The sequence below is a fragment of the Leptopilina heterotoma genome, unplaced genomic scaffold, assembly GCF_015476425.1.
Source record: "Leptopilina heterotoma isolate Lh14 unplaced genomic scaffold, ASM1547642v1 Lhet_36, whole genome shotgun sequence".
Taxonomy (NCBI): Eukaryota; Metazoa; Arthropoda; class Insecta; order Hymenoptera; family Figitidae; genus Leptopilina; species Leptopilina heterotoma.
This window is the reverse complement of record NW_025111040.1, coordinates 1,057,292-1,068,592: the sequence shown is the minus strand read 5'-3', so window position 1 is coordinate 1,068,592 and position 11,301 is coordinate 1,057,292. Positions and strand designations below refer to the sequence as shown.

The window sequence follows — 11,301 nt, the reverse complement described above, 5'->3', positions numbered from 1 at the left end:
ATTAATGACAGATGAATTACGGTCATTTAGGACATCTTAATTTTTATCAAAACAGTCTTGCACTTGAGTCTCTTGAAAAGAATCACTCTTGAATTCATTCATTTCGAAGCAGAAAAAAAAAGAAAAAATTATTTCAACTATTATACACGAAAAGGTATGTCTATTGATTAAAAAAGAAAAAAAGAGTTAATTAATCCTTGACGACAATCGCGACGGGAGATCGGCGCCGACAATATATAGTTTTTTGCTTCGCGTATATTAAAAAAAAATCTTCGCCAATAACTTCATGGCCTCCTTAATTTCCAGGTTATGTTTTCTATTTTCCTTCTTCAACTGTCAAAATCAGCTGTGGTGACGCTGTGTAAGAGTTGCAATTTTATAAATATTATAAACTTTATAAATTATAAATTTTACTGAAAAATTATACAAGGAACTTTTTTTTTCTAATTAGACACAAAAAATAGTCTCGGTTTTTTAAGCTTTAATTAAATATATTTTGTTTATTGTTTTCAGTTTAGAAAAAGAGCAGAATTTCTTTGGAAATCCAATGACAATTTCGTAAACAAAACCTTGTCTTTTTTTGAAAACTATATTCTCGTGACGATAAATGAGTATTTCTGTTATGTTATTAGTTTGTGTTCCACGTGTGGGGATAATTTATCATTAAGCTAATGTTCGTGAATTTGATAAGAAATTTTGTGATTACAGAAATTTTTTGCGCTTCATCGTAAAATAAATTTAATGTCGAGGAGAGCGTAAAAATATATCCGGCTAATTAATTATTTTTATAGTTTGGTAGTTTTTCAGTAAATAAAAATGGTATATTTTAATTGATAATTTATTTTTCCAGATTGGATATTTCAAGAAAATCAAGCAAAATAGAGGGAAATTTCGAAAAAAAAATGGCTCCTCTGAGTTCTGTCAACACAGGAAATGCGGAGCTTGATGAAAAAATTACGGAATGGTTCAAATGGAACAAGGTATTTTATTTATTTATTATTTAATTAAGAATATATTTAGTGTTATTATTTTTATTATTTCTTCTGTTCTCGTGATTTTTATTTATTTATTTATTTATTTGACAGGGTTGCCACAGGTCAGGGAAAAGTCACGGAATTTTATTAAAAATACTGGAAAAAAATTAAATTTTTAGAATTCATAAGAAAATTCTGAATTTTGGTGTCTTAAAGAACTATCATAAAATTAATACTTTAAAAGTTCAAAAATAATTGAATTTTTTAAGAGGTGCGTTGACAATTTTCATAAATAAACTAATTTTGAATTTAAATTTTAGAAAATTTCAATTTTAAATGAATTTAATTAAAAATTTAAAGAACACAGTTTTTTAATTGTTTTAAAAATTTTATCTAATAATATTCTTTGGATAAATTTAATTATTTTGAAAATTTTTAGTAAAATGCTTTATAAGAATTAATTTATTTTTAATAGAATTTTTATAAAACTCATACCAAGATTTTAATTATTTTTATTTATGAATAAAATTTCTCGAGAGAATTCAATTTTAGGAATTTTTATAACATTCTTTGCAAAATTCAATTATTTTCCTAAATAACCAAAATTCATAACAAGAATTCAATTATTTTCATAAATAACCAAAATTCATCACAAGAATTCAATTATTTTCAAAAGTATTAGAATTCTTCACCATAATTCAATTATTTTCAAAAATTTTAATGAAATTCTTGGCAAAATATCAATTATTTTCATAAATAATACAACTCGTCGCAATATTTCAATTATTTTTAATACAATTTCAATTGAATTTCTAGAATAATTAAAATTTCTCGAATAATTAAATTATAAAGTTTATTAAAATTTGTCGAAAGAATTATATTATTTAAAAATTTGTTAATAACATTCTTTATAAGAATTCAATGTTAAGAAACATTCAATTATTAAATAAATTTATTTTTGTATTTAAATAATTGAATTCTCGTAGAATTTTCTAATAAAAATTGATTTAAAAATTAATTTCAGTTAAAATTTAAAACAATAATTGAATATAAAAAACATTATAGCTTGAATTTTTAGTAACGCCCTTAATTTTCATCTTTTTCTAAAAAAAGAAACGGGACAAATACGTGAAAATTGCTATTTTTTGGTTGACTAATTATTTTTAGAGTGAATCAGAATATTCTTTAGGGTTTGGAAAAAAGTAAAAATTTTGTCTGGAAATCAGGAAAAAGCAAAATTAAATTTTTGTGCTCTCTAAATCTGAATTAGCGAAATTCCACTAATTTCCCAGCGATAAGTATATCACTGATTCAATTAGCGTATATATGCTAATTAATCAGTGAAATTTCACTAATTCACAGCGTATATACGCTAATTGAATCAGTGATATACTTATCGCTGGGAAATTAGTGAAATTTCGCTAATTCAGATTTAGAGAGTGGCAACCCTGTTTGAATACATTGGTATATTAATTACTTAATTACATTTAAATATGAATTTAAAATTTACTTTTTAAAAATTATTAAAACATTTTTAAATTTTTAAATATTTTTAAATTCTTTTGTAATTAAATTTCTATTCTTTGTTTTTTAAAAATAGGATTCGAATGCTGATGCTAAAATACAGTCCTTAATAAATAATAATGATACGGCAAGTCTATCGAAATTGTTTTTGAAGCGACTTGAATTTGGAACGGCTGGAATTAGAGGACAAATGGGTCCTGGATTTAATCAAATGAATGATTTAGTAATTATTCAAACCAGCCAAGGACTTGCTAAATATTTATTAAACACAATCGGTAATCTGGAAATAAAAGGAGTCATCTTGGGATACGACGGAAGACATAATAGCAAAAGGTTCTTTTTTAACAAATAGTTTATTTAAAAAAATCTATTTTAAAAAAATTCGCATTTAATTTAATTATTATTGATTTTTATTTTCTTATTTATTTAATTTTTATTTATTTATTTTCTTATTTATTTAATTTTTATTGATTTATTTTCTTATTTTTTTATTATTTACTTTTTTACAATTAATTAATTTGGTTATTCTTAAATTTTCTTTAATTGAAAAAAATGTATTTTTAAATTTTCTTTAATTGAAAAAAAAATGTATTTTTGTTTAATTTATTTTTCCTTCTTTTCTCCCTCAACAGATTTGCAGAATTAACGGCGTCAATTTTTCTCAATAAACAAATAAAAGTTTATATGTTCTCGAAAGTATGTCCAACGCCATTTATTCCTTATGGTGTTTTAAAATATAAATGTGGCGCTGGTGTAATGATAACAGCCTCGCACAATCCTAAAGAAGATAATGGCTATAAAGTTTATTGGGAGAATGGTGCACAAATAATTTCGCCTCACGATAAAGGAATTCAAAAATGTATTTTAGAAAATTTAGAACCACTCGATTCATCATGGAATACAAAGGAAATTTATCAGCATTCATTATTTAATGATCCATTGAATGAAGTTTTAAAAGATTATTACAATGATCTCAAGGATGATGTTTTGTATCCAAATATTAATGAAAAGACAAATATTAAATTCACTTATACCGCGATGCATGGCGTTGGATTTGATTATATGTCAAGGGCATTTGAAACTGCAAGTTTTAAGGTATTATTTATTTATTTTGTATCCTTTTTGCTACTGAATTTGAATTGAATTTGAATTTTAATAATTTGAATAATAGATACATTTTCTTTTGTATTTTGAATTATTATTTTTTGCAGCCGTTTATCGTGGTTGAAGAGCAAAAAGATCCTGATCCTGAGTTTTCGACAGTGAAATTTCCCAATCCTGAGGAAGGAAAAAGCGCATTGAATTTGAGTATCGAGACTGCGAATCGAAATGGCTCGACAATTATTTTGGCTAATGATCCTGACGCTGATCGATTGGCGTGTGCTGTCAAAGGAGAAAAGTAAATAGAAAAAATATTCAATATCATATAATTTACCTGATTTCTTTCTACTTAGTATATTTATTTCTTTTTTTATAACTAGCAAAAGCGCGTGAAATGTGATATTCAATTTATTATTGTTATGCAAATTACAAAATTTTTTATTTTCAAATATAAAATTATTTATATAATTATTTGAATAATTTCATAATCAAAATTTAAAAAATTCACTTATTAAGTACAAAATTAATTATTATTGTTTATAAATAGTAAAACTCATTACAAGAATTCAATTATTTTCAAAATAATTTTAATTGAATTCCTTGGGAGAATTCAATTTTTAAAAAAAATTTTATTACATTTCTAAACAATTCAATTATTTTTCTAAATAGTAAAATTCTTCGCAAGAATTCAATTATTTTTCTAAATAGTAAAATTCTTCGCAAGAATTCAATTATTTTTCTAAATAGTAAAATTCTTTGCAGGTATTCAATTATTTTTTTAAATAGTAAAATTCTTCGCAAGAATTCAATTATTTTTCTAAATAGTAAAATTCTTTGCAGGTATTCAGTTATTTTCAAAATAATTTTAATTGAATTCCTCGGAAAAGTTAAAAATAATTCAATTATTCTCAAAATATTTAAAAAAAAATTCTATATAAAAATTAAATTACTTTCAATGCAATTTTTTAAAATATATTCGTCTAAAAAATTGAAAGAATTTAATTATTTTAGGAAAATAATAAAATTCTTCTGATGAATTTAATTATTTTGAAAATACTTAATTTTAATAAAATTTTTTGCAGAAATACAATTATTTTCGAAACAACTTCAATTCAATATCTCGAAAGAATTTAATTATTTTCAAATATTTCTATAAAATTCTTCTAAACTCAATTATTTTAAAAAAATTAAATGGTGAAAAATTAAATAATTAATAAATTAATTATTTTCATAAATAAAAAAATTTTTCGAATAAATTCAATATTATTCTCTTCAAATTTTTTTGACAAGATGCTTTCCAAGAATTTAATGATTTTCAATACATTAATTTTAAAATTGGAAATATTTGAAAAGAAACATTATAAAAAAAAGTTCGGTACACAAAAAGATTCACAATTTTATATTTCAGGTTAAATTGTAAAATATATAATTTTTAGAGACGAAATTTAATTATTTTTTCGATTCTTTTCCCAGCAACGAGTGGCAAATTTTTACTGGCAATGAACTTGGAGCACTTTTGGGATGGTGGATGATGCATGTTTATAAAGTTCGATATCCGGGCAATAATTTAGCTGAAGCTTATATGATGGCCTCGACGGTATCGAGCAAAATCCTCCAATCGATGGGCAAAAAGGAAGGATTTCAATTTGAAGTATTTACTTTTTTTATTCTTTATAATTAGAAATATTAATTATATGGATTTTTTTATTAATTAGAAAATTCATTCTTTCAAGTATGAATTTTGCTTATATGCAAAATTCATACTTAAAAGAATACATTTTTAAATTTTCACACACATTTGTTTTTTGAATTAAATTTATTTTGAATTTTCCTTAGGAAACTTTAACGGGCTTCAAATGGATGGGTAACAAGTCAATTGATCTGATGATGGAGGGAAAACATATTCTTTTTGCTTTCGAGGAGGCAATTGGTTTTATGTGCGGTTCAAGAGTTCTTGACAAAGACGGTATTAGTGCGGGAATTCGAATTGCCGAAATGGCCGCCTATCTTGAAACAATGAATCTTACGTTACGTGAAAAATTAAATGAAATTTACACTGAGTACGGTCAACATATCAGCGAGAATTCCTATTGGATTTGCCACGAGCAGGAGACTATTAAATCTATATTCGAGAGACTGAGAAATTATAGCGGAAAACCAAATACTGTAAGTTTTATTTGCACACGAATTTATTTACTATTAGTTTTTTCTTCTTCTTTATCCTCTTATTTTTCTACCTTTTTTGTTCAAAGTACTGGAAAAATTAAGTTTTTACAATTTATAAGAAAATTCTGAATTTTTGTGTCTTTTCTGTTTGCCTTGTAAACTGTGAAATTACCACGAATTCTAATACGAAACCTTCAATTTTTTCTATTTCTGGCAATAATTTCTTTTTAAATGACTTAATTATTGAACAACAAATCTGAATTTTTCATACTTTTAATTAATAATTCTGTAGACCTAATTTATTTGAAAGATTTTAATTTCAATTCTGTTGAAATTAGTTGAATGTTTTAATAATATTTAATAATATTTATATATAATTATCGGATTTTTTTAATTATCTCAGAAGGAACATTTCATCTGAGGTAGTTTTAGCGGAGAAAATTGTATTAAAGTTTTTTTCCTTTGACTTTTAACCTAAGATTGTTTTCTAACTTAATGATAATTTGTTTTTTAGTTAAGAAAAATTGATTACATTTTGAAATTAAATAAATGAATAAATAAATTGTTTCTCCATAGTAAACCGCTTTATTAATATATTTTTATGATTAAAACGATTAAATTTTGTTCATGAATTTCGAAAAGGGCTCAACTCTGACAAGTATAATATCAATTTTCTCCAACCTACTGTCATTAAGAACAGTTATTTTATTTTCTTATATAACAAAGCATCTAGTTACTAAGATAAAGCTGGACTTTTTTAATTAAAGCTGTTTGAAATAAACAGTTTTTTTGTGTCTCCTGCAAAATTTCAAAAAACCAGGTTGAACCCTTTTCGAAATTCACGATTCAATTGAATTTCTCAGAATTTAGAAATAATTGAATTTTGAAATAGTTTCAAATTCAAATCTTTGAAAATATGAATTTTTCATACTTTTAATTAAGAATTCTGTAGAACTAATTTTTTATTTTGAAAATATTTAATTTAAATTTCTTTGAAATTATTTGAAGTTTTTATTTTCTACCTAATATTTCTAATATTTCTAATTAAAGAATTTTTGTAAATAAATAAGTGTAATAGAACATTTTTTTGAGTATCTAATAATTTTTAGAGTGATTTAGAATATTTAGTGTTAGGAAAGATGTCAAAATTTTGTTCAGGGAATTCAGGGAAAAACAAAATTAAATTTTCTTGGCAACCCTGAAAAAGAAGAGTCGTTAAGAGAAATTTGAGATTAGAAAAATTTATTTCTTCCAGTATCCAACAAGTATTTTGAGTGGAAAATATCCTGTAGTTGGCGTGAGAGATTTAACGACTGGTTACGATAATTCGAAACCTGACGATAAAGCAATTTTGCCTACCTCGAAATCCAGTCAAATGATCACGTTCTCCTTCAAAAATGGCCTTGTTACAACATTAAGGACAAGTGGCACTGAGCCAAAAATCAAATACTACAGTGAACTCTGTGCAACTCCAGATCAACAGTAAGAACTATTTTTTTTTAAAGTAAATTACTCCAGAAAAAGAATCCACTTTAAAAAAAAAATGAAAACTAAATTATTTTTCAGGGATTTAAAAGCTTTAAGAAGTACATTAAAGGAGATGGTCGACGCTATTGTGACGGAATTCCTTCAACCGGAATTAAATTGTTTGATACCTCGCAGTGATTAAAAATTATCAGTCAGGAAGATAATTTCATTTATTCTTTTCAATTCAATGAGAGTAAAAAATTCTCTCACGGCTAGTGAGATTTTTCATGTGAAAATGAAATCATTTTTTTTAAAAATATTTTCCTATTTTTTTAAATGTTGCTCATACTTTCATATAATTACTTTTTTCATAACTTGTATATGTAATACGATAAATAAAATTCTCCAAATTGTGAGAATATATTTCTGTTTACTTTCATTATTCATTATTTTCTTTTTTTTATAAGAAAAAATTTTTGAATTTTTATATTTGAATAGTAATTTTTATTTGCGAAATTCATTTTCGATAAGTTAAAAATAAAAGATATATGTGAATTTTAAACTACAAATGAAATCAATGTAAATTGAATTTTTACCTTTAAATGCGTATTTTCTTTTTTTCCGGATGAAAACTATTTTTGTTTTCGAGTAATACAAATGAATTTTTCATTTCTTTCTTTTGCTGAAAATTATGAGTTTTTTGCTTCCCTTATTAAAATAAGTGAAGAAAAAGAAAATGAATCTCGAGGGGAAAAAAGAACTTATTGAGAATAATTTCTTTTTCTACAAAAGAAAAAAGTATAGATCATTCAAATTACAGTCGAAGGTTCATAATTATGTCACGAAAGTGTAATATACGTTATAAATATAATGCTTATTTATAATGTTTATTTATAATGAAACATTAATTAAATTTGCATATATTATAACGGTTAAAAGTTGTTATTTCGTATTTTCCTTCTTTTTTTTTTGACTGAAAAATGATTGAATGAATTATTAAAGTCGTTGATAATATGCAATTGCTTTCGTCACGGCCGACTGGTGGCTACTATTATTCATGAGTAAGCATAAAATTATAAGCCGAGCAACAAAAAAAAAGAAAAAAAAAGGAAAAAGAAAGAGAAAAACGGAATAAAACATTGGCAAAGGTATCGTAACTTTTAGAGCGTCGTGCCAATGATGCATTACTTCGCTCGGTGTCATTTCTACATGATTAGTTATCACACGACTACCGAGATTGAATGATAAAGAGAAATAAGATTAAAAAACAGTAGTTTCTCTCAAGTTCAAAAAAAGAAATTAATTTTCATATTTTTACTTCAAAAAACTTTAAAGCAGAATTTTTCAAAATGAATCCAAGTGTGAAGAGTAGTGACCAATTTTTCTAAAAGTGTCAAGAATTCACAATTGATAGTAATATATATTTTTAATAATAATGATTTTAGTAATAATGATTAATAATAATTAATTCTATTAAAAATGAAATTAATTCATAACTTGAAAAAATAATTAAAAATCAAAAATATAATAAACCAAATTTAACATTCTACTTGTTTTTATTTATTTATAAATCAACTTTTGAATTTTAATTTCACGTAATTTTTTGTCTTCTTCTTTTGTTTCGTAAACTTTTGCTTTTGAATTTTCGAGAAATAAAATGCTTTTTGACAAAAAGTTCCATTTGTCTAAATTTCTACCATTATATTATTTTTGTAAAATTACTGATTGTTTTTTTTTTGCATAAGAAATTTTTTTTAGAATATTAATAAATTAATTTAATTTTTAGAAAATTTTAGTGCATAATTTTTAGAAAAATTTAGTGCGTAATTTTTAATGTAAAGATTATTCAAATAAAAGTAATATTTATAAATTTTGTTATAAAAATAATTTGATAAAATCATATAAATTAGTAAGAAAATAACTATGAAATATTTGTAATTAATTAATAGTTATAAAATGAAAAATTATGTTGAGTAATAAAACAATGAAATATCTAACAAATGGAAAAGAAAATGAAAAAAAGGAATGAATTTAAAATAACATTAATTCTTAGAATAAATTATTTAATTTTTTTTTTTAATTTTTGCTTTTTCTCCTTTTGAGGAAATAAAATTTCTTGGAGAAGGACGTTTGAGGAAAGATAGAAAAAAAAATGAAAATGTCAAAGAATAAAGGATCGTTAAATACAGTGTGGAATATATTCTTCGTTTTTTTGACATTAATTCCGTCTCTATTGTTGAGTATTTTTGCATTTCCGACAATTCAATCTATGTATTATCTTTCGCCATATTTCGACGACGATATACCAAAAATTACGTAAGTCATCTATCAACAATGATATGTGTGATTTAAGTGTTTTATTACAGTTTTTCCAATAATGTCATGTAATAATAATCAAGATACACGAAAGTCTTGATTCATTAATTCTTTAGTCTTATTCGTGTCATAGATTTTTTTTTTGTTTATATTTTTGTCATTCAATCTTCTACACGCAAAATTTATATTTATTCATGTATTTAAAAAAAAGTTTTAATAACAATTATTAATTGTACTAACTAGCAAATTTTATGCTCGTCAGCGATCGAAACGCGGTGTTTCATTTATTATTATTATTAGGCAAGTTAAAACAAAATTTTTTATTTTCAAATACTAAATTTCAATTTTTGAATAATTTCAGATTCAAAATTGATAAAATTTTTCGGAGGAATTCAATTATTTCCAATACAATTTATTAATTTATTATTAATTTATTATTTTCCAATCGAATTTCTCAAAAAAATTCAATTACCTATTTTGAAAAATTTTAATTAAATACTTTATCAGAAAAAATTTAATTCAATAATTTAAAAAAATTGAATTATTTTCCTAGATAATAAAATTTTTTGCAGAAAATCAATTATTTACTTATTTTTAATAGAATTTTAATTCTTATTAAAATTTCAATTATTTTCGTAATTAATAACATTTCTAGAAGGAATTGAATTATTTAAAAAAATCGTAATAACATTCTTTGGAAAAATTCTATTATATTTAAAAATGTAATAAAATTCTTCGCTAAAATTCAATTATTTTGAAATTTTTTTATTAAATTCTCTATGAGAAGAGAAATATTTTCAATTCAATTTTAATTATATTTCAATTTTAAATTAAAACTCAATAATTAATAACATTTCTCGAAAGAATTCAATTATTTAAAAAAAATTGTAGTAAAATTGCTCGAAAGAATTCAATTATTTAAAAAAATCGTAATAAAATTTCTCGAAAGAATTCAATTATTTAAAAAAATTGTAATAAAATTTCTAGAAAGAATTCAATTATTTAATAAAATTGTAATAAAATTTCTCGAAAGAATTCAATTATTTTTTTTTAATTGTAGATAACATTTTTCGCAGAAATTCAATTATTTTCAAAAATTTAGATAAAACTCTTTAAAAAAAATTGAAATATTTGTAATATTACTTTAATGAAATTTCTCCTAAGAATTAACTTATTTTAAAGTTTTCAATTAAATTCCTCGAATAAATTCAATTACATATTTGGAAAATTTTGATACTTAAATTTCGATGTAAGAATTCAATTATTTCAGATTAAAAATTATAAAAGAGATATTTTTAATGGCAAACAACTTAGTTTTTTTTATCATTATTTCATTATGAAAAATTAAATAATAATTTCCATTTTTTTCTTTTTACAGAATGTATTCAGTTGCCATGGAAGAAAAATTGTGATGTTTTTTTTCACTGAAAAATAAACGATCGAAGGAAAAGACTGAGAAATAAATAATTTAGAAATATGTAAATTTTTTTTATATTATTAAGAAGAAAACAGTTATTGAAACAATAAAGTACTTTAACAAACATCAATTTTTTTTCTTATTTAAAATAAATTAAAAATTATGATATAAAAAACTAAACTAATATAAAATGAATTTAACAAATAAAAATATATGTAAATTTTGACAAAATTTATTAATAATTTAGAAATATCTTAAACTATACATTTTGACATTATTTTTTACAAAAAAATTATTCTAAAAATATATTTTTAAAATAACAATTCTTTTACAAGA

At 22.7% G+C, this 11,301-nt stretch overlaps 1 protein-coding gene across 4 annotated transcripts; it reads left to right on the top strand.

Annotated features, from left to right (window-relative positions):
• The first annotated feature begins 15 nt into the window (after positions 1 to 15).
• Positions 16 to 7,653, top strand: LOC122505481 (glucose 1,6-bisphosphate synthase). 4 transcript variants are annotated; one of them, XM_043617137.1, is made up of 10 exons: positions 36 to 154; positions 307 to 361; positions 851 to 980; positions 2,575 to 2,831; positions 3,131 to 3,593; positions 3,710 to 3,897; positions 5,073 to 5,250; positions 5,436 to 5,765; positions 7,021 to 7,247; positions 7,332 to 7,653. In XM_043617137.1, the coding sequence occupies exons 3-10, from the start codon at positions 903 to 905 to the stop codon at positions 7,432 to 7,434; spliced, it is 1,824 nt and encodes a 607-aa protein (XP_043473072.1). In that variant the 5' UTR covers positions 36 to 154; positions 307 to 361; positions 851 to 902; the 3' UTR covers positions 7,435 to 7,653. The 4 variants fall into 4 exon arrangements, with proteins under 4 accessions (XP_043473071.1, XP_043473072.1, XP_043473070.1 ...); XM_043617136.1 differs by lacking the exon at positions 307 to 361 and having other exon boundaries at positions 16 to 154; XM_043617135.1 differs by lacking the exons at positions 36 to 154; positions 307 to 361 and adding an exon at positions 533 to 558.
• The last annotated feature ends 3,648 nt before the right edge of the window (positions 7,654 to 11,301 follow it).

Coding starts and splice junctions, on each gene's coding strand:
- LOC122505481 (XM_043617135.1), top strand. Junction 981..2,574: donor AATGGTTCAAATGGAACAAG/GTATTTTATTTA, acceptor TTTTAAAAATAG/GATTCGAATGCTGATGCTAA. Junction 3,594..3,709: donor TTGAAACTGCAAGTTTTAAG/GTATTATTTATT, acceptor TATTTTTTGCAG/CCGTTTATCGTGGTTGAAGA.